The 23,774-nt window shown below is 41.6% G+C and overlaps 1 protein-coding gene across 3 annotated transcripts in view; it reads right to left on the bottom strand.

Moving 5' to 3' along the window:
* The window catches only part of COL6A5 (collagen type VI alpha 5 chain), a 136,319-nt gene that overhangs the window by 91,360 nt on the left and 21,185 nt on the right, over positions 1 to 23,774 (bottom strand). For all 3 annotated transcript variants that reach the window (XM_040480165.1, XM_040480166.1, XM_040480167.1), the window contains exons 2-3: positions 2,245 to 2,334; positions 446 to 1,048 (exon numbers count right to left, since the gene is read on the bottom strand). In XM_040480165.1, the coding sequence (XP_040336099.1) occupies positions 446 to 1,048; positions 2,245 to 2,305 (664 nt within the window). In that variant the 5' untranslated portion in view covers positions 2,306 to 2,334. The remainder of the gene's footprint in view (positions 1 to 445; positions 1,049 to 2,244; positions 2,335 to 23,774) is intronic.

Raw genomic sequence — 23,774 nt, 5'->3', positions numbered from 1 at the left:
CAACACAGCAAATGTAGGGCTCAAGACACTACTCTACAACCGAGGGTATCCTGTTCTCTGCCTCGTCTCATTCTAAAGTTACTGCTCCCGTTTAGTGTCGCTGCGTTATTAGCTAACGGGCGTTTTCGGGATACCTACTATGTGCCTCACACTGTGCCAGGACTGCGAGGTCCAAGACAACAGGCACAGAACTTACTTCTTTTTCTGGAAGAATTTCACTTATTCAATCATTAAGAAATAGAATCGTAGAATACTAATAGAATACTAAGAATAGAAATCACTGTCGGGCACAGTGTGGCCCAAAGAATATGGAGACAAATATACGTTCCCAGTTCTGCCCTCAATGTGCCACCAGTTCATGGGTGGAGGGGACCAACCCAGAAACGAGTAATTATTCACTATGGGAAGTGCTTCTGTCATCATCCTCAACCCAGGGCTTCCTCACCTTTCATATCAGCATCTGCCGCTCCGTCCCTGTACTGGGTCGCTTCCTTGATGATCTGCGTCATGTTTTGGGAAAACACGCCCAGGTCCCTGACTGACCGAAGGTTGAAGTGAAACTGAGCCGTGGCCATGGCCTTCAGCTCCTCCTCAGAAGCTTCCTGCAGCCCCACGGAGATGATTCTCACCCCGTCTTCCCGCAGGGCCTTGGAGGCCTCTTCCACGTCGTCGTCCTCGGAGGCCGCCGAAGCCAGGACCACTAGAATCGGAGGAAACTGCTTCTTGTCCCTCCTGCCGGCCGCTCCGGAGAAGAAGGTCCTGTGGGCCTCCCGGAGAGCGTTTCCTATCCGCAGGGAGCCGCCGATGAAGGCGAAGTTCTTCTTGAGGTGGTTCAGCATGGGGTTCCTGCTCTTGAAGGTGCTCAGCTGGAACTCACTGTGGAGCCGGTCGCTGTACTGAGCCAGGGCCACGCGGTACTTGTGGGCCTCGATGGGGAGACTGGTGATCATATTGGTGATGAACATTTTCACAAGAGGGAAGGACTTAGTTCCCAGGTGATCAGAGCTGTCCACCAGAAACACGACATCTGCAAACTCAGGGCCTGGCTCTGTCAAAATAAAATCGCAACAAAGCTAAACAAGGTGATTGTTCAGCCTTTACATTTTAGACCCCAGGACTCATTTGAGACTATGGCCTAAGTTATGAGTGACTCAGCATCCCAAGGGAAGTGTCTTCTGGAGGTCAAGCGGCAGAAACTATACTGGTTTTTGTGAAAACATCAAACAAGAAGACTTTTAGTAGTTAAGCAGTAAGTCTTTTGTTTCTCAACTCCGTTCCAGAGACATCTTTTTCTTTTTTGGTTGTGGAACCCCAAACTCTGATATTATGCTAAAGAAAACCCCCAAAGTGGTCTGTGGACGAAGAGTAACTTTTATAAACCATATCAAGTAAGCAGGTGTCTTGAGTTGGAGAGTTTAGGAGGGGGTGGGAGACAGGGATTGGGGGAGGGGCTTGATTGAGGGGAAGCAGGAGAAGAGCAACGCCAGATGTTTGCCTGATCTGAGAGGACTCCGGAGCATGTCGCTCCCTGAGGGGAGAGGGCCAGTCTGCTATATTCTTGTCTCGGTCAGTTATTGGCTGCAGACCATCCCCAGGAATTGCAGGGATGGAGCAGAGGGCTACGGACCCAATCTCCTTCGTGAGCTGACTCTAGGAAAGCTAAGAGCAATTCTCCTCAGAAAGCGGGCCATGTCTGTGAGCTGTTGCAGGCAATATTCACAGCAGCTGGGCCAGGAAAGGTGGGGGACGGGGTGCCAGCCTGATAAAGAGAGTTTGGGTCAGGGGAGGCGCCCCCAGTGTCTACTTAGGCAGTCATGGCCAACCACCTCCACGCTGGAAATTTGTGCTGTGCTAGTAAACGCCTAACAACTGCTCTTTTAAAGTAACTCAGAAAATTGTCAGGAAATCCTAGGATGCAGACTGACCTACAAAACCAATGCACTGATTCTATGAGAGTCATAGAGACATGGAACACTGGGACCTAAGTAAATCACTGAATAATTAGAATTCTTCTAGCCAGGTGTAGCATAATTCATGCATTTTACCCACGGCTCTCGGTCATCTTTGAGAGATTAAGTACATTTGATATTACATACCTCCAACTACAACTCAATGCCGTCTACTTTGACTTTTTAGTGAATAAGCAAATAAACCGTCTGTTTCTATGTATTAAAATAAACGTTCGTGAAGACATAAAAATGCTTATTTTTCCTAAATGACAATAAACGTAGAATATACCGGTACCTGGACTCTGATCTGCCAGTGTTTCAGCCCAAAGGATTAACATAAGTAGCAGGATCTTCATTTTGTTGGTGAAGATTTCTTGCTTTTATTCTGTAAGACATGTTATTTACAATATGAAAAATCTCATCGTAGAACAAGAAATAACTACTGGCAAATCTGGATTAGAACACAAATCGCTGGGAGCAAGTACTTGTCAAGTAATGTCAGGTGTGATTAAAACACTCATTAAGCATGTGGAGTCGTTATCGAAAATAAAGAATGCTAACATTTGCTGAGTCCTCATCATGGCTTAGCTATTTTTCTCAGTGCTGTATGAGTATCATCTAATTTAATCTCCACAACAGTCCTAAGGGGAGGGACAAATACTATGACTAAGTGACAGATGAGGAAACAGGCACATGGTAGATCCAGGATCCTAACCCAGACAAGGTGATGGCAGAGCCCAAGCTCTCAACCACCGTATGCCTTATACGAAGCCTGTGTCCTCACAAATCACATATTCTTTACCCTCTATCTTTATGTCAACAATGACTATTATATATGTTCACAACTTGGCTGAAAAAAGCCAACGGCCACCCATGTCTGTTTCTTCACGAAACCCTTGTGAAAAGAGTTGTTTCATTTACAGAGATACTCAGCTTTACAAATGATTTTAACCTCAGCATTTCTCTCCAGGAAGCTCACAGTCAATCAGAAATCATGATTTCACAATCTTTTAGAAATTCTGCCAATTGAGAGTTGTTCTTTACACTGATGAAAAGAGATCAAATGACCAATAGGCAAAAACAGAGCTGCCTTAAATGAGATACCAAAGGTATAAAGGCTCTGTTATTTTTTCTAGAGTTGACTTTCCCAGCAGTTCTTTTGAAATTGCTGACAATGAAGGAAGACTGAGAATCATTGGAAGCTAGATTTGAAAGAGAACTGATAAATCATTGAGACTAAACCTTTATTTTGCTAAGGATGGCCACTAACAAAGCTCCCTAGTAGTCAGTGGCTGAATCATGTCAACAATGACTTCTAAATCTATGTTCATCATATTCTAAGATACCATATACTTTTCTTATTCATTAATTTTAGTATGGAGATATAATTTCCGTAAGATTTACCCTTTTAAAGGGTTCAATTCATTATGTTTTGGTGTATCACAGAATTTGTATCCATCATCACTAATTTCATAACATTTTCATGATCCCCCAAAAGAAATCCATGCAATTAGTGGTTACTCCCCATTCTCCCCTTCTCACTGACCCTGGGAAACACTGATCTACTTTCTTCTCTATAGATTTGCCTGTTCTGGACATTAATATAAGTGGAATCATATAATATATGGGCTTCTGTGTTTGGAAACTTTCATTTAACGTGTTTTCAAGATTTACCTATATTGTGACATGTACCAGTGTTTCATTCTTTTTTATGGCTAATATTCTGTTGTGTGAACATACAACATTTTAAAAATCCATTCTTCTGTTGACAGATACTTGAATTGTTTCTACTTTTTGGCTATTGTGAATATTGCTGTTATGAACACTTGTGTACAAGTTTTTGTATGAATGTATGTTTTCATTTCTTAAGGAGATACTTTGAATACATTCCTAGAAGTGGAACTTGGGGTATTTTGGAAACTTTATGTTTAACGTTTTGAGAAACTGCCACACTGTTTTCCAAAGTGGTTGCATCATTTTTCATTCCCACCAGCAATGAATAAAGGTTCCAGTATCTCTACATTCTCACCAACACTTGTTATTTTCTGTCTTTTTTTAATTATAGCCATTTTAATGGGTGTAAATGGGTATCTTACTGTGGTTTGATTTGCATTTCCCTAATGATGAATGATGTTTAGCATCTCTTCATTTACTTATTGATCATTGGTATATCTTCTTTAGAGAAATACCTATTCAAACACTTTGCCCATTTCTAACTTTTTTATTAGTGTGTTATAAGAGTTCAGTATATATACTGGATACTAGAGAGTTAACAGATATGTGATTTGCAAATATGTTCCTCCCATTCTGTGGGTTGTATTTTCATTTTCTTAAGGGTATCTTTAAGGCACAAGTAATTTTATTTTGTTTTATTTTATTTTTTTATGTTTATTTATTTATTTATTTATTTATTTATTTTATTTATATATGAAATTTATTGTCAAATTGGTTTCCATACAACACCCAGTGCTCATCCCAAAAGGTGCCCTCCTCAATACCCATCACCCACCCTCTCCTCCCTCCCACCCCCCATCAACCCTTAGTTTGTTCTCAGTTCTCAACAGTCTCTTATGCTTTGGCTCTCTCCCACTCTAACCTCTTTTTTTTTTTTTTCTTCCCCTCCCCCATGGGTTCCTGTTAAGTTTCTCAGGATGCACATAAGAGTGAAACCATATGGTATCTGTCTTTCTCTGTATGGCTTATTTCACTTAGCATCACACTCTCCAGTTCCATCCATGTTGCTACAAAAGGCCATATTTCATTCTTTCTCATTGCCACATAGTATTCCATTGTGTATATAAACCACAATTTCTTTATCCATTCATCAGTTGATGGACATTTAGGCTCTTTCCATAATTTGGCTATTGTTGAGAGTGCTGCTATAAACATTGGGGTACAAGTGCCCCTATGCATCAGTACTCCTGTATCCCTTGGATAAATTCCTAGCAGTGCTATTGCTGGGTCATAGGGTAGGTCTATTTTTAATTTTCTGAGGAACCTCCACACTGCTTTCCAGAGCGGCTGCACCAATTTGCATTCCCACCAACAGTGCAAGAGGGTTCCCGTTTCTCCACATCCTCTCCAGCATCTATAGTCTCCTGATTTGTTCATTTTGGCCACTCTGACTGGCATGAGGTGATACCTGAGTGTGGTTTTGATTTGTATTTCCCTGATAAGGAGCGACGCTGAACATCTTTTCATGTGCCTGTTGGCCATCCGGATGTCTTCTTTAGAGAAGTGTCTATTCATGTTTTCTGCCCATTTCTTCACTGGGTTATTTGCTTTTCGGGTGTGGAGTTTGGTGAGCTCTTTATAGATTTTGGATACTAGCCCTTTGTCCGATATGTCATTTGCAAATATCTTTTCCCATTCCGTTGGTTGCCTTTGAGTTTTGTTGGTTGTTTCCTTTGCTGTGCAGAAGCTTTTTATCTTCATAAGGTCCCAGTAATTCACTTTTGCTTTTAATTCCCTTGCCTTTGGGGATGTGTCGAGTAAGAGATTGCTACGGCTGAGGTCAGAGAGGTCTTTTCCTGCTTTCTCCTCTAAGGTTTTGATGGTTTCCTGTCTCACATTCAGGTCCTTTATCCATTTTGAGTTTATTTTTGTGAATGGTGTGAGAAAGTGGTCTAGTTTCAACCTTCTGCATGTTGCTGTCCAGTTCTCCCAGCACCATTTGTTAAAGAGACTGTCTTTTTTCCATTGGATGTTCTTTCCTGCTTTGTCAAAGATGAGTTGGCCATACGTTTGTGGGTCTAGTTGTGGGGTTTCTATTCTATTCCATTGGTCTATGTGTCTGTTTTTGTGCCAATACCATGCTGTCTTGATGATGACAGCTTTGTAGTAGAGGCTAAAGTCTGGGATTGTGATGCCTCCTGCTTTGGTCTTCTTCTTCAAAATTACTTTGGCTATTCGGGGCCTTTTGTGGTTCCATATGAATTTTAGGATTGCTTGTTCTAGTTTCGAGAAGAATGCTGGTGCAATTTTGATTAATGTTTATTTATTTTTGAAAGAGAGAGAAGACAGAGTGTGAGCAGGGAGGGGCAGAGAGCGGGAGACACAGAATCCAAAGCAGGTTTCAGGTTCTGAGCTATCAGCACAGAGCCTGACGTGGGGCTTGAACTCACAGTCTGTGAGATCATGACCTGAGCTGAAGTCGGATGCTTAACTGACTGAGCCACCCAGTCGCCCCAAGGCACAAGTGATTTTAAAGTTAAGTCCAATTTATCTATTTTTGTTGTTGTTGTTGCTAGTGCTTTTGGTGTCGTAGCTAAATCACCATTACTACTCCACAGTCATTTACTCTCCACAGAAGATTTACTCTGATGTTTTCTTCTAAGAGTTTTATAGTTTTAGCTTTTACATGTAGGTCTTCAGTCCATTTTGAGTTAACTGTGTATGTGGTATGAGGTAGGATACAATGCTATTCTTCTTTATGTAGATATTCAGTTGTCCTAGCACCACTTGTTAAAAGGACTTTTCTTTCACCATTGATTTGTCCTGGCATGCATATCAAAAACAAATTTACCATAAGCATATGAGTTTAATTTTGACCTCTCAATTCCATTTCATTTATGTGTCTATTCTTATGCCAATACCACACAGCCTTGACTATTCTACCTTTGCAGGAAGTGTTGAAGTCAGGGAATTTAAGTCTTGTAACTTTGTTCATTTTCAAGGCTGTTTTGGCTGTTCTGGACCTCATGTATTTCTAAATGACTTTTAGGATCACCTTGTCAATTTATACAAAAATGGCAGCTAGAATTTTTATGGAGACTGAATTGAACATGTAGATAAATTTGTGCAGCATTGTCATCTTAATGATGCGAAATCATTCAATCAATTAATATAGATTGTCTATGGAGAAGAGAATTTTTAACTCCTTACTCCATATTTTCAGTAATGTTCTTTAAGAATAGGAAATTATAAGAACTCAGGGACGAAAGGAAGGCCTCTCTAAAAGGCCATTGATGACCCAGGAGCCAAATATGTCCAGACTATGTAAATATCCTTTCTCAGGTTACATCCTGAGTCAAGCCTGCACTTGACTTAGTTGCCCTACTTGCCTCTGGTGCTACAGCCTCAAAGAAGATATCCTAGGTGGCCATCCAGGTGCAGCTCCACCCCAGCCTATATCCCTTGGCTTGGCTCCACTCTAGAGTGGAGCCAGAGTAGAACTAATGGAACTAGAGGGGAGCCAGTCCTCTGCAGGTCTTGGTACCAAAACACTGGGGCAGCAGCAAGTGAGGTAAGGTGGGCATGTCTTACTCATTTATTCTTATTGTCTTTCTCTCCCTACTGTTGAGATGAAGTTGTAAGAGAATGGGGATTTTTGTCTGTCTTGTTCATCATTATATCTCCAGCTCCGGGCACATGGTAGGCACTTAATAAAGACTACTAATAAATATTGTAACTTTGCACATACACCATTTCAAAAATATGTGCATATATCTATAGCTTAATTTTGTAGAGGTGGAATTACTCGGTCAAAGGTAAGTTTGAAGATTTTATGAATATTGCCCAACTGCTATCCATTGGGTATCCCAAATAATATTCCAATACTCACCCCCCAAACAGCATGTTCCATAATTTTCAATTTATTGTCTTTTTTCCCAATGGAAATATAATTGACAAGTTACATTGAGTAAGTTTAAGGTATACAACTGATTATTTGATACATGTATGCATTACAAAATGATTACCACATTAAGGTTAGTTAACAAATACATCATCTCACATACTTACCCTTGTATGCGTGTGTGTTTGTGTAACTTAAGATCTACATTATTGACAAGTTTAAAGTATATAGTACAGTATCGTTAACTGTGGTAACCATGCTGCACCATACTTAATGTAACTGCAAATATAATCATCCCCCAAATTTATTCATCTTATAACTGGAAGTATGTATCCTTTGGCTGACTACCCTCACACACTCCTGCCCCTGTCCCCGCAGAAAACTACTACTCTACTCTGCTTCTATAAATTTGGTTATTTTAGAGTCCACGTATAAGTGAGGTTGTTCAACACTTACATTCTCTGACTTATTTCATTTATCATAATGCCCTCAAGATTCATCCATGTTATTGCAAATACGATTTCCTTCTTTTGTGCCTAAATAATACTCTGTGTGTGTGTGTGTGTGTGATTTCTTTATCCATTTACGTTATCAGTTACAGGTTGTTTTCATGTCTTGGATACTGTAAACAATGTTTCAATGAACATGAAGATGCAGATATGTCTTCGAAACAGTGATTTCATTTCCTTGGGATATATACCTAGAGTGGCGTCATATAGTAATTCTTCTTTAATTTTTTGAGGAACCTCCACACTGTTTTCCATAGTGGCTGCACCAATTTACATTCCCGAAGTGCATAGAAGTTCTTTTTTCTCCACATTCTCACCAATATTTGTTATCTTTTGTCTTTTGGGTAATAGCCATTCTAACAAATGTGAGGTTGGTTTTGATTTGCATTTCCCTGATGATTAGTGATGCTGAGCACTTATTCATGCACCTGTTGGCCATTTGCATATCTTCTTTGGAAAAAAATGTCAATTCAGGTCCTTTGTCCTTTTTTGACTGGATTTTTGCAAGTTTGTTTTTTAGGAGGCTATCGGGTTGTATGAGTACCTTGTATATTTTGGATATTAACTTCTTATCAGATAGGTTTGCAAATATTGTCTCCCATTCCATGGGTTGCCTTTTCATTTTGTTGATTATTACTTTTGCCATACAGAAAAGTTTTTTATTTTGATGTACTCCCGATTGTTATTTGTGCATTCATTGCCTGAGCTTTTGATGAAATATGAAAAAAAATCATTGCCATGAACAGTGTCAAGGAGGTTATTCCCCTTTGCTCTCTTCTAGAAGTTTTATGATTTGGGCTCTTATATTTTTAAGGCTTTAATCCATTTGGAGTTAATTTCTGTGAGTGGTGTAAGATAGAGGTCCAGCTTCTTTTGTACATGGATGTTCTGTTTTCTAATACCATTTTGTCTTTTTTACCAATGAATATTCTTGGCTCCCTTGTCATAAATCAATTGACCATATATGAATGAGTTTATTTCCAGAGTCTCTATTCTGTTCCATTGATCTATGGCTCTGTTTTTATGTCAGTATCATACTGTTTTGATTATTATAGCTTTCTAGTATGATTCGAAATCAGGAAATATAACACCTTCGGCTTTGTTCTTCTTTCTCAGGATCGCGTTGATTATTTGGGGTCTTTTGTTATTCCATATGAATTTTAGGATTTTTAATATTTCTGTGAAAAATGCCATTAGACTCTTGATAGAGATTGCATTAAATCTGTAGATGGCTTTGGGTAGTACCGATATCTTAACGATATTAACACTTCCTATCCACAGACACAGGTATCTTTCCATTTATTTGTGTCTTCTTCAGTTTCTTTCACTAACATCTTACAGTTTTCAGTGTACAGATCTTTCACTTCCTTGGTTAAATTTATTCCTAAATATTTTATAGTTTTTGATGCTATTCAAATGGGATTGTTTTTGTTTCTCTTTTCTTTTCCTGATAGTACACTGTTAGTGCATACAAATGCAATTGATTTTTTGTATGTTTATTTGTATACTGCACTTTACTGAATTAGTTCATTAGTTCTAAAAGTCTTTTGGTAGAATCTTTAGCATTTTCTATATATAAGATCATATCATAGGCAAACAAAGACAATTTTACTTCTTCTTTTCTGATTTGGATGGCTATATTTCTTTTTCTTGTCTGATTGCTCTGGCAATAGGACTCCTAGTACTGTCTATCGGTTCACAAACTGCCCCTGAACACAGAGGGCAAGGAGAAACCAAAGAGGCAGAGCACTCCCGATTGGTAGGTGACAGGTTTAATAAGTAAAGGAAATTAATCATGAGACTTTTCTTCGGTGGCTACAAGAGAAGTAGATCTCCACAGCTACCCACCAGAATCTTAAAAGTTTACATAGAGGTCTTAACTGGGTTCAGTCACAAAAATTGTCTAGATGGTCTCAACAACTTACTCTCTCGAGGCAATGTCTTTGGACAATTCCTACTATGGAAATGGTAGGCAGAGCATACGTACCAAGGACAGGGTAGGGGTGAGGAGATTGCAACTGCCAGGATCCAGCTTGAGGGTCAACTAGCAGTCATGTCCTCTTGATTACCTACTCTGACAATGTTGAATAGGATAATAACAGTGGGCCCCTTGTCTTGTTCCTGATCTTAGAGAAAAACCTTCAACCTTTCACCATTGAGCATGATATTTTATACTTGTCATATATGGCCTTTATTATGTTGAGGTATGTTCATTCTACCCAATTTGTCAAGAGGTTATTTATTTATTTTAATATTTATTTATTTTTGAGAGAGACACAGAGAGAGAGAGAGAGAGGGAGACACAGAACCCCAAGCAGGCTCCAGGCTCCGAGCTGTCAGCACACAGCCTGAAGCAGGGCTCAAACTCAAGAACCACGAGATCATGACCTGAGCCAGAACCGGACGCTTAACCAGCTGAGCCACCCAGGCGCCCCAAGAGGTTTTTTTTTTTAAGTCAATAAAGGATGTTGAATTTTGTCAAATGCCTTTTCTGTAGCGATTGAAATGATCATAAGATTTTATCTTTCATTCTACTAACATGAGGTGTCACATTTATTGATCTGCATATGTTAAATCATCTTTGCATCCCAGGAATGAATCCCACTTGATCATGGCATATGATTCTTTTAATGTCATGTTGAATTTAGTTTGCAGTATTTTGTTAGGAATTTTGCACTTGTTGGGGGGCATCTGGGTGGCTCAGTAGGTGAACCGTCTGACTTCGGCTCAGGTCATGGTCTCACAGTTCATGGGTTTGTGTCCCATGTCAGGCTCTGTGCTGACAACTCGGAGCCTGGAGACTGGCTTTGGATTTTGCGTCTCCCTCTCTCTCTGCCCCTCCCCTGCTCTGTCTCTCTCTCTCAAATAAAATAAAAACATTAAAAAAATATTTTTGCACTTGTTGTGAAGAGTATCAGGTGTTATATGTAAGTACTGAATCACTAAATTGTACACCTGAAACTAATATTACACTGAATGTTAATTAACTGGAACTTAAATAAAAACTTTTTTAAAAAGAAAGAATTCTGCATATATATTCATCAGATATGTTGGCCTGTGGTTTTCTTTTCTTGTAGCATCTTGGCCTGGCTTTGCTTGGTATCAGGGTAATGCCAGCCTTGTAAAATGAGTTAGGGCGTGTTCCCTCCTCTTCAACTTTTCAGAAAAGTTTGAGAGTTCTTCTCTAACTATTTGGTTCAATTCACCACTGAAGCCATCTGGTCCTACACTTTTCTGGGTGGCGAGGGGTTTGATTATTGATTCAATATCCTTACCTATTGGTCTATTTGCTATTTCTTCCTGATTCAGTCTTGGTACGTTTTTTGTTTCTAGAAACTTACCCGTCTCTCCTAGGTTATCCAATTGTTGGCACAGTTACAGTATCTCTTGTGACCCTTTATATTTCTGTGGTATTATTTGTAATATCTCTTTTATTTATAATTTCACTTATAATTTAATTATTTGAGTCTTCTCTCTTTTTTTCTTGGTGAGTCTAGCTCAACCCTTGTCAATTTTGTTGCTCTCTCCAAAGAATCAACTCCTATTTTTGTTAATCTTTTCTATTGTTTTCCCATTCTCTATTTCATTTATTTCTGCTCCAATCTTTACTGTTTTAACTTCTAACTTTCTGCTAACTTTGGGCGAGGTTTTTCTTCTTTGTCTAGTTCCTGAGATGCAAAGTTAGGCTCTTTAATTGAGAGCTTTCTTTTTTCTTAATGTATGCACTGTTAGTACTAAATTTTCCCCCTTAGAATTGCTTTGCTACATCTCAGAAGTTTGGGTATGTCGTATTCCCATTTTTGTAGAGCCACCGGCTGGGCTCTATAATCACCTTTGGCCCAGCAAGTTCACAGGCTGTGTTCCCGGGCAGGGCAGTGTTGATGTTCGGACTCCGTGATTGAGCAGTGCTGTTGGGCCAGGCTCTGCTATTGGTCTCGGTCTGGTGGAGTCTCAGGCTGTGCTCTGTGACTGGATGGTGCCACTGGCTGGACTCCGTGTTTAGGTGTGGCCACAGTCTGGGCTGTGTTAAAACCAAGGACAGATGGAGCCTAGCCTTAAAGTTTCTCTGAGCAAACAGAACCAGTTTAGTAACACAGGCAAGGCTCAATTTAGCTTATTTTGGGAGGCTAACTTGACTTGGGATCATTTCTTGCTTGTGCCTCTAGAAATGAGAAGCAAACTTCAACTGTTTCTTAAAATTTATATGAGGTAACCACTGAAAATTGTAACACTGTAACCAAGCACTGTGAAGAATAAACAATCACTGCTTTCTCACAACATAAGCTACCTTCTAAGAATATCCCCCTGAGACCCATTCCATGTTCTGGTTTGAGTGCCTCCTGCTTGTAAACTGTTTGCAAATGCTCTCATCGTGGTGTGCACACAATTACATTTTTACTAATTACCACTTCAGTGATTCATTGGTTTTACAGCGGCTGTTTTGAACTTCTGACATTTCATGGAGTTAGAAGTGGGATCCATGAAAGACCACCACCAACTCCAATGCCAGTGAGCAACCAAGTGCTGGTACCCACAGAGCCCACTGACTTCATGGCTTTCTCCCCAACCCTGGAGCTTGAGGGTAAGTCTCTCCTGGATCTGAGCTCCACTCTGCATTCTGAGTTCTCGAACTGTATTGTGCACTCTTGTCTTCTGTTTCTGTTTTTGTCTGTTAATGGGTAAATCATCTATCCTGTTCAAAATCCGGGAAAACAATGTGATTCTAGATGTTTTAGAACAGTTGTTGGAAAACAGAGCCCCTTGGAATTTAGGAAATCCAAATGGAATATAAGATTCCACCTGGCCCTTGTGCCTTTCTGGCAAAATGGGTGAACTTTGTAATAATTTAGAATCACAGTGGCCATTCTGGGGAATCTTTGTTTTAGATAGGTCCATGTTAAGTGGCACCCTTAAAAGAAAGGATCCCAAAGGTAACAGAGACAATGGAATTCGTTCTTTGGTATGCAGAGGCTTCTCAAAGACAAAATGACTTCAAAAATAGTTCTGAAAGGGTCCCTGCAACATACAAATAAAATCTCTTTAGTAAAAAAAACTTTGACCATCTGAGCAGCCAACCTTACTTAACTTGGTTCATCTACCAGAAACACCATTTGGATTCAACTATTCGTTAAAAAAATCTTTTTAATGTTTATTTATTTTTGAGAGACAGAGCACGAGCAGGGGAGGGACAGAGAGAGAAGGAGACACAGAATCTGAAGCAGGCTCCAGGCTCTGAGCTGTCAGCACAGAGCCTGATGGGGGGCTCAAACTCATAAACAGCAAGAACATGACCTGAGCCAAAGTCAGGTGCTTAACCAACTGAGCCCCCCAGGCACCCCCGAATTTGACTATTCTTTTGAGTGCTGTGCCTGAGACACAGCTAAACTTTTTTTTTTTTAATGGCTAAACTTTTTAAAATAAAAGTTATAAGATCTCTGTGTCTATCTGTATGTTATGTATGTATACTATGGATATGGGATATTTTTCTATCTCCAAGAGGTATTGCCAAAATTAATTTGAAAAGAGCTCTATTTAATTGGCTGGCTCAAAGAAAATTAAGCACTCAAATAAATTAAGTACACTCTCAGGAACACAGAAACTAACCAAAATGTTTTTCAAGTTCACATGATCTGGGATAATCTTCAATAAATAAAAGCTAATTTAAATTTGTTGTTTTAATAAAATGAGACATTTCTTCAAAATCTGTCAATAAGCAAAAGAATTTAAGATGATGGTAATTTTGAGAGCTAATCCAAGCACACTTGTTAAAAGCAAGTAATTTAAATACATATATAATAAGATCAAAGTTCATACTAAGTTAAACCAAATAGTGGATATTCACTGAATATCTAAATCATTCCCAAATAGGAAAAACACTAAATGTTAAACATAAGTTTACCTACTTTTGGCTTCTTAATTTTTATAGAGAGACAAAAAAATTGGGGGTCTATTAATAAACATGTTTTATGCCACCCTGAAAAAACATGTACTATGAGAAAGAATATACTTCTAACAATTTTAAAATGTGCTTATAAATTGGCTAATGCTAATATACAGTTCACAGTTGTGTGCTCCCTGGTTTTCACCGGAAAGCAACACAAACTGTCCAGCGGTTGAAAAAGTTGGAGGAAGAGCTGAGAATACAAAATGAACCAAAGAGAAATTGTCAGAACACTTAGAGTAACAGGCGTGAATGAACTATGCCAAGTGTGTGCATCGGTGCTGAGAGAAGGCAGGCAAAAAGCAAGCTCCCCTTTGGAAGGTGAGAGGCAGTGGAACACCCTGAGAGCTTTCACGTACAGTACGAGGATTTATTGTAACTTCTTGTCTTTCCAGCTGTGGTCACAGACCACTGGTGAATTATGATTAAAATTTATTGAAACAGAAGATATACATACTATCCATATCTACCCATACAGATAAGTGGATAATATATATCTTCATCTTATCCATAATTTTTAGATTTTAATTTATTTATATTTATATATGAATAGAAGAATAATTTCAGGGGCACCTGGGTGGCTCAGTCAGTTAAGTGTCCAACTTTGGCTCAGGTCATGATCTCGCGGTTCGTGGGTTCAAGCCCTGTGTCAGGCTGTGCTGACAGCTCAGAGTCTGGAGCCTGCTTCGGATTCTGTATCTCCCTCTCTATGACCCTCCCCTGCTCACACTCTGTCTCTCTGTCTCTGTCTTTCTCTTTCAAAAATAAACAAAACATTAAAAAAATAAAAAAATAAATACAAATTAAAAAAGAATAATTTCATAAAATGCAAAATAGAGTACATACATGGCATATACTGAAAATAGAAAATATGTGCCGGTTTATTAAAGTTTTATTCCAGTTCCATATACGGTTTTATATATGTACGCATGTGCTGGACCATAGCATACACCGTATTTCTTGCTGTGCAATGATCCAACGTGGTAAAAGCCCCGGCTCTTATAAAACAATAAACTGAGCAATGAGAGGGTCTGTGCAACCAGCCGAGGCTGATACCAGAACAACCAACATTCCTGTGTTGCACACACACAGTGGTGACTCCCCAAGGCCAGGCACTGACCACCGTGTGATAGCTTCTCTTTTCCGGTTTGTTGTCACTTAACCAAACTTTGTCTCCATTTCTTATAACTACTTGCAAGACTGGGGATTCTGCTCGTGGCTTTCCAGATATTTACAGCTCCACCATCAGTTTAGAAGTTGTTGACTCATTCTTTAAGTCTTTTTCTTTTAAAATTTCTTTTTAAGCTTGATTCATTTTTCAGACTGAGACAAAGCATGAGTGGGGGAGGGGCAGAGAGAGAGAGAGAGAGAGAGGGAGACACAGAATCCGAAGCAGGCTCCAGGCTCTGAGCTGTCAGCACAGAGCCCGACTCAGGGCTCGAACTCGCGAACCGTGAGATCATGACCTGAGCCAAAGTCACACACTTAACTGACTAAGCTACTCAGGCGCCCCATCTCTAAATCTGTATTTTGCCTATTCAACATAGAGCAACCTTCTTCAGCAGTAACATGGGGACCCTGTTGCCCCTGCCTGTTCTATCATTCCCAGTCTAACAAAGTACTGTCAGGACGAATCAACAGACATGAGTGAATCTCATACTGTAATTTCCAAAAGGAATATGGTTTATTTTAACTGTTTTATGTAGGAGTTAATACTCTTTTAACATAGCATATAGTCAATTATGCTGTCCTGTGAGAGCAAATCTGTAACTTTCCTAACAACTACCTTGCATTCTTTTCTAGATAAGCTTCGTAAGCTTTGAAATTGAGAAAATAATATTTGAACTAATAACGTTGAAATCATCAGCAGAAGAAAAGAGGTTTGGAGGTGCCTGGCTGGCTAAGTTGGTGGAGTATGCAACTCTTGGCCTTGGGGTCATGAGTTCAAGCCCCACAGTGGGAACAGAGCTTACTTAAATAAATAAAAATAAAAGAAAAAAAATTAAAAAAAAACAGGTTTGGGGGAGAATTGGGTTTATTTTTATTTTTGTTTTTGTTTTTTTATAAAACATAGAAATAATAGGATGGAAAAAATGAGTGTATATGAAAACGAGAATGCATGTTTTCCATACAACAAGGTTATGAGGAACAGAGATGCATTTTTGGTAAGCGGAATAAAAGAAAGTAACTTTATCCTAAAGTAAAATGATTGTTGCCGAATAAGAAGCGAAAAGAACAAAACCTCTATAGATATAGAAAGCTGTAGTAGGTTTGTGGAAAAGGAATCTTGAGAAAGGAATTTTATGTGTGGTCAAGCTAAGATTAGAATGGATGTATTTAAGTTAAAGAGAAAAAAAGAAAAAAATGAATGTCAAAAGTATACTGATGCAAAATTAGAATTTTGTTTTCTTTCTGTGAAAAGGACAGAGTTGTCTTAGATTTTGGTCTGTAAACACAGATTTTTCTTTACTACAAATGTATTCTGCATACAAAACAAAGATTCCATGTTTCATCTTTATCAGGTCTTTGAACTTTCTAAGAAAACCAAATCTTCTCTAATAAAAGAGCTAAATTGTTTATTTTTTTAAACAACTATGTAACTTTTGCATCTGTTAAATTTCACGGAAAGCATTGTCAAATAAGAAGTGATTCTAGGGGTGCCTGGATGGCTCAGTAGATTAAGCTTCCGATTTCAGCACGGGTCATGGTCTCATAGTTTGTGGGTCTGAGCCCCTGTGTCAGGCTCTGTGCTGACAGCCCAGAGCCTGCATCCTGCCTCAGATTCTGTGTCTCCCTCTCTCTGCCTCCCCCCACCTCGCTTGTGCTCTCTCTCTCTCAAAAATAAATAAACATTAAAAAATGATACTAAACTTTCTTTAGGAAATATTTTCATGGAAGTTATTCATATAAATGTTCCAGAAATTATATGGAGTTCCTGGGAATCTGATTGTGTCAATATGGGGTTATGAGGCATAATTCTAGCTACTGTCTTAAAATTTGATATAGCCCAAATAACCAAATTTTTCCTGTCAATTACATCACAATGAACTCTTATCTGATCTTTAACCATGGCCATTTTAAAGTCTTTGGTCATTTATAGTTACTGTTTTAATCTGAGGCTTTTATATATATGTTTCATCTTCAAAGAAATTCATAGAAAAGAACTCTAGAATCCAAGTTTCTGATAACTCTAAGATCATAATACTGAACTGGGTAAGAATTTCTAAAACTTTGATGGAAAACAGATGAATATTTAAAACTGCTAACGTAAGATCAAGATCCACAAGAATTATTACAGAAAACTAAATGAACTAATGAGGATGATTATAATTTTTACGACTTCATTTAAACATAGCTGGTTGTTTAATGTTTTGTTTTCCAGATTTAAAAGAGCCTATGTGGTGGGGCGCCTGGGTGGCGCAGTCGGTTAAGCGTCCGACTTCAGCCAGGTCACGATCTCACGGTCCGTGAGTTCGAGCCCCGCGTCGGGCTCTGGGCTGATGGCTCGGAGCCTGGAGCCTGTTTCCGATTCTGTGTCTCCCTCTCTCTCTGCCCCTCCCCCGTTCATGCTCTGTCTCTCTCTGTCCCAAAAATAAATAAATGTTGAAAAAAAAATTAAAAAAAAATAAATAAAAGAGCCTATGTGGTGGGGTGCCTGGGTGGGTCAGTCAGTTAAGTGTCCGACTCTTGATTTGGGCACAGGTCATGATCTCATGGCAGTGAGAGCCAGCCATACTGAGTGTGGCACCTGCTGGGGATTTTGTCCCTCCCTCTCCCTCTGCTCCTCCCTTGCTTGTGTGCCCTCTCACTCTCAAAAAAAAAAAAAAATTAAAATTAAAACTAATTTTTTGTAATAAATAAAATATAAAAGGACCTATATGGTCAACGACTATTCTTACTGCACTTACATAAGTAATCAAGCCAAGTTTATTACAACTGGATTTAATTTACAAACCAATCAGTTTTGCTATTGTTATCTTTGATAGAAATGGAAATGATTATGCAGGAAAAAATTATATTTCAGTAATATACCTTCACAGATATAAGATTCGAACACTGTTCATTGTCTTGGAAGATTGTTTTCTACCTGAAAATGTCCTGTATTCTAACTTCCTCCAACAGGTGGCTCAAATTCTCTAAACTTACATTTTCCGTTTCCTCCCGCTATTTTGACTTGCAATCACTGCGAAACTAAAGCTGCGCTTTTTCCAAAGCCATGCCGGCTAAAGCTGGACAACTTGATCTAAACTTCGGAGACCTCACCACAACTCAGTGTGTGAACAGTTCTCGGCCTGTTGCTATGGGGCCACTTGGTGACCTTTCCGTTCATGCTGCCAACCAGGAAAATCTGTCTGATTGCCACTGCTTGCCTTCCTTCATCTGAAGATGCTCAGAACCCGACATCTAGAAATCTTCCCAACTCACAACGCTGAATTTCTAGTTTGCTCAAACTATTAACCTTTGGTTTCCTTTCGTTTCCGCAGAAATGCCTCTCATTAAATACCTGATTGCTCGCATCATAGAGGCCTCATTCTGAGGTGAGAGTCCACCTGCAATAGCGCCTCCTGAAATACGACGTCCTCAAGTTCACCCTGTCCTACCTGATCATGAGGATGTGTGTTATGCGAATCCTGTTGTGCCTGTGTAAATAACTTTTGGAAAAATTGTACATTCACTTAGAAAGGTAAAACCTGAATGTGATTAAAATCCATTTGATTTATTTTATTGGTTAAATCTTGGCTCCTGGGAATCTGTGCTCCGGGGAATTTTTCCATCCTTGGCTGTTCTCTCTACATTCACCATATTGACCTTTCAAGTGCATTGTATATTCTCGAAGTTTCTAAACGCTTGTCGGCAGCCACTTATATGCCAAATGGTGTCTGTCAGCATCAGACGACTGGATGAAATCAACAATAACCACACGGACGATGAAGAAGTGATTACAGGGCCCTCCGGCCTGATGACCCGACTAATGGAAACAGTGAATGTGGGATTCTTCGGCCTGACTACATCAACAGTGATAACTGAGAATAACCCCTATAATGATTGGCCGGTCACACTCCCAGCCTGCTTGCTGAGAGAAAGCCTGAACAGAGGGAATCGTTAAAATCAAGGATGGATGGAGATGAGCCTTGAAGGTTCCCTGAGCAGACAGAACCAATTTCGTCATGCAGGCAAAGTGTAGGTTAGCTTATTTTGCCAGGCAAACTTGACCGGGATCACTTCTGGCTTGTGCCTCTAGAAATGAGAAGCAAACTTCAACTGTTTCTTGAAACTGATATGAAGTAACCAGAGAAAACTGTAATATCGTAACCAGTTACCGAGAGGAATAAACAGTCACTGCTTTATCACTCTATAAGCTGCCTTCTAACAATCCACCCCTGAGGCTCATTCCATGTTCTGGTTTGAGCGCTCCCGGTTCGCCAGCTCTGTGCACCAGAATTTTTACTAATTACTACTTCAGTGATTCCCTGGTTTTAGCTTAGCTATTTTATTTATTTATTTTTTTAATTTTTTTTTTCAACGTTTATTTATTTTTTTTGGGACAGAGAGAGACAGAGCATGAACGGGGGAGGGGCAGAGAGAGAGAGGGAGACACAGAATCGGAAACAGGCTCCAGGCTCTGAGCCATCAGCCCAGAGCCTGACGCGGGGCTCGAACTCACGGACCGCGAGATCGTGACCTGGCTGAAGTCGGACGCTTAACCGACTGCGCCACCCAGGCGCCCCTAGCTTAGCTATTTTAAACCTTTGACAGCTTCACAGTCAGACAAAGCTCTGCTCTGCAATCAGACAGGGGCACAGGCTGTACCTCAAAGGTGTGGGGGATGTGGGCTGAGCTCTGCACTCAGCCCGCTGGCTGTGCTCCACTATTGGGTGACATTGCTGCCCAGGGCAGGGCCTCCCACTGGATCTTGCAGTTGGGTGGGCTGGAGATTGTGTTTTGAGGTTGGGCAGGGTCACCGTCCAGGAGCCTTGACAGATTGAAGCCACAGTGTCTGCACCTCAGCTGGGCAGAGTCACTGCCTGGGCAGTACCAGAGGCTGGGCTCCAAGGCTGCCCTCCGAGGCTGCCCAGGGTCACTGCTCAGTCTCTCGGGTCATGTGAGGCCAGAGGCTATGCTCAACCGTTCGGCAGGGCTGCTGACTCAGTTCCCCACCTGATCAGGGCTGCAGGAAGGGTTCCACAGCTGCCAAGGCTCTCTGACCAGGCTTCTCGTCAGGCAGGATGGGAGGCTGTGCTCAGCAGTTGTGTGGGGCTTCGAATTTCCTTCCTTGTCTGGATGAGATTACGGAACGGGCTCCAAGGCCCATTCGGCCCGTTGGTTAGGGACTCAAATCAGGTAGAACTGTCGGCCAAGCTCCCTGGCCACACAGGGCCAGCTGCCGGCTGGGATCTCACCCAGGTGCTACTGTATGCAGATGTGTGATCTGATAAGATCTGAATGCTGGTTGTGCTAAGCCATGTTCCCCTTCATCTCTGTCTGACCCCCAGTGGTCGAGTCCAGCAGATTCCCGCAATGGTCCCTGTGCCAGCCTGGGGGGGGGGGGGGGGGCACGGGGTGAAAGTAAAAACACCCCGCGTACTTTTTTTTTTTTTTTATTTTTTTTTTTTAACGTTTATTTATTTTTGAGACAGAGAGACAGAGCATGAACGGGGGAGGGTCAGAGAGAGAGAGGGAGACACAGAATCTGAAACAGGGTCCAGGCTCTGAGCTGTCAGCACAGAGCCCGACGCGGGGCTTGAACTCACGAACCGCGAGATCATGACCTGAGCCGAAGTCGGACGCTTAACCGACTGAGCCACCCAGGCACCCCATACTCCTCGTACTTTCTAATGCTGTCTTTCTCATTCTCTGTGGCCGCACCCACCCCCCACCCCGTGTTCTGGAATTTTCACAATGCTGTCTTTGTCTATGGATAGTTGCCGGTTGGTCTTCTTGAGAGGAAGACTGAATTTGGGAACAACCTATGTCACCATCTTGATGGCATCACCTCCAGGGGCTCCTGGAATATGGCCAAGAAGGGTTCGAGCTGATTTACAGGCCACTTCAGTGTCCAAAGGTAGGGATGACCCTGCCCGGGTCCCTTGCATGTGGTATTGGTGATCGGACCACAACCAAAGAGGCTGTAACGGAATTCTCGGGGATACACAGCTGTTTCTGGGTCTGTGGCAAGTCAGCTACCTACCTGGGTGAGAGCCTCCCTTCTCAAAATGGCTCTCCTCAGTCTTGCACTACACTGGGTTTCACAGTCCACTACCGGGATCCCAGTACTCTCACAAAAAGACACTTTTGTTCAGAGAGGAATGCCGAATTATGGCTGCAGGGGGTCAAGGGGTACGAGTGAAGGGTGTCTTATCGGGGCATCTAGCTGACGTTTTTCACTTCACCTTCTCATTTGCTTTTTGTATTCTGCTTCCTTTAGTAGCAATTGTTCTGATTTGTCTATCTTTCATAGTGCTTGTGCTCTTGGCAGAAATATGATCTGCAGAGTGCTCAGGTCATGATCTTGCAGTTCATGGGTTCGAGCCCCGCGTCGGGCTCTGTGCTGACAGCTCAGAGCCTGGAGCCGCCTTCAGATTCTGTGTCTCCCTCTCTCTCTGTCCCTCCCCTACTCATGCTCTGTCTTCTCAAAAGTAAATTAAAAATTTTTTTAAAAACCTTTTTAATAAAAAAAAGAAATATGATTTGTGTGTGTGAGTTCATTTTTCATCCCTTGGCTAGTAATGGGTTCCTGAGGATGGGGTGAGATAGAAGAAAGCCTCCTTTCAGAGCAGAAAAAGTGCAGAGCTATAACCTAGGCCCACCACTCCCAACCCCACCTCTTACCCATGAGCTTCTACCCCGGGCCCTGTGCTTACTCTTGAGCAGCTATGCTTTATTTACTGTCTATGGCTCTCGTTCTTTGACAGCTCAACTCCCCACTCTCTCCTGTTTGGACTCGGTAGAGGAAGCCAGCAGCCATGCTGAATTGCCAACCTGTCCAAACTAGCAGAGCAAAAGTAAGGCAAGATGAGGATAAAGAGGTCCCAAGACAGCAGAGTGGGGGTCCCAGCACTACAGGAGAGGGTTCACTCACACCCCCATGGCTCATCTTAACTCTAAATGTCTTCGATCCTGTGATGTTATGATGGAAGGTCCTGAAGCTGAAAGTAGCATGCACAAATGATAGCCTGGGGAAAGTCCATCAGTCAGCCATATTGGAGGATTTATACCCCAAACCAGACGTAGGGCACAAAGAAACTCCAAGCTCAAATAGCTGCCGTATGGACCGACTTGTACATTTTCACCCGTTCAAATGCTCAAACTCTCAGAGGCTGATTGGGAATCCAAAGTTAGCATTGTCTCTGAAGGGGGGGGGAATATCCCCAGCCCACTTCAGGGGGAATCAGTAGCTAAAGTGAACATCTGAAGAGAAGGTTCCGCAGGCAGACTAGGTGGCCTTGCTACTTCTCATAGGGATTTTCAGCACAGATCCCACAGACGCAAAGAGATGGGAACGAAACTCCTCAGCCATTGCCAGGAGACAAAATAGGAGAGTAATAACGGAATGATGATCAACCATCTTCCTTCTTTTGATTACATTCCACAAATCTCATTCGGAATGGAAAACTGTACTCTCTGTGAGGCAGTCTGTTTTATAACAGAAGGCATGAGGTCTAAATGTGACTTGGTGAAGCGAGAAAACAAAGAAGCTTAACTTAGTGAAATATAAAGGCACAATGCAAGGTTCCAACCTTCTGACGGGTGTAGACACTAAAAGAAAACAGCAATTATGCAGTGAGTTATGGCAACACATCAAAGGCTCTCATGTAAGCCTTGAGCCCACTGGATTGGAAGTAAGTATGTAAATAGTTCAGTAGAGGTTTACACTGCTAAATCCTAAGTCAGATACAGTACAAAGAGCATTCTAAAGCCACCAGGCTTAATTTCTCTCTTCCTCTCCTCTTGCAGCCAAAGGAGCAAGGAGCACTGAAAGATGGGAAGAAAGCAAGCTCAGGCCATTTTGCCTTCTGTGCCCCCCCCTGCTTCCCTTCTCCCCAGTGGCCGCCCTCCACTCTCCCTGGTCAACCATCCCTAACTCAGGGCATCTGCACCACAGACAGGCCAGGCACAGGCTCGGACCAGGATACGGAGCCCCAGCAGAGGGAGAAGGATGCAATTCGGGAACCACAACCCCCAGCTGGTAAGGGCCTAAAACTGCACGTGTGCCCCCCGCCCCCCTCACTTCCAGCTGAGGATCGGAGGCCCAGTAAGTTCGTATAGCACCTCCAAGGTGACACAGCTGGTCCGTGGAAGACCTGAGGCTTAAAGCCTAGGTCTCCGCCTCCCTGGCGCTTTGGCCCATTTCTGAGAGCATCTGGAAGGTACCCGGGTTTCCCTCGCAGAAGGGACAGAGGCCACATAATTACCCCGTCTTACTTTCCTGCGTGGTTGGCCACCGTGTGGGTTCCACGCGGCTCTGCCCCCCTTGGTTTTCGTGCTCCTCTTGTTTCTTCCACAGCACCGCTCCTCAGACAGGATGTCCTTTCTCACCCACACCCCCAAACGTGTCATCACACCAACCCTCACTGCAGCCGCTCACACTTCCAAGACCATCCTCCTGCTTAGCACCAGGTTACATTTCACCCTGTTCTGTAGTTACTGTTGGAGACAGTGCCTGTTGAAGGCAGGATTTGGCCTTTCACCCCTCACCACTGAAGGTCCCATTTGCCTAGGTCAGTGCCTGCTCTACAGCGAGTACTCAAGGATGTGCTGAATTAAGTTAATTACTTAGCCGCTGGAAGCTCCACCGATCC

The sequence above is a fragment of the Herpailurus yagouaroundi genome, unplaced genomic scaffold (genome assembly GCF_014898765.1).
Source record: "Herpailurus yagouaroundi ecotype Mexico unplaced genomic scaffold, PumYag 159, whole genome shotgun sequence".
Taxonomy (NCBI): Eukaryota; Metazoa; Chordata; class Mammalia; order Carnivora; family Felidae; genus Herpailurus; species Herpailurus yagouaroundi.
The sequence above is the reverse complement of the archived record's forward strand: the minus strand, read 5'-3'. Positions and strand labels throughout refer to the sequence as shown.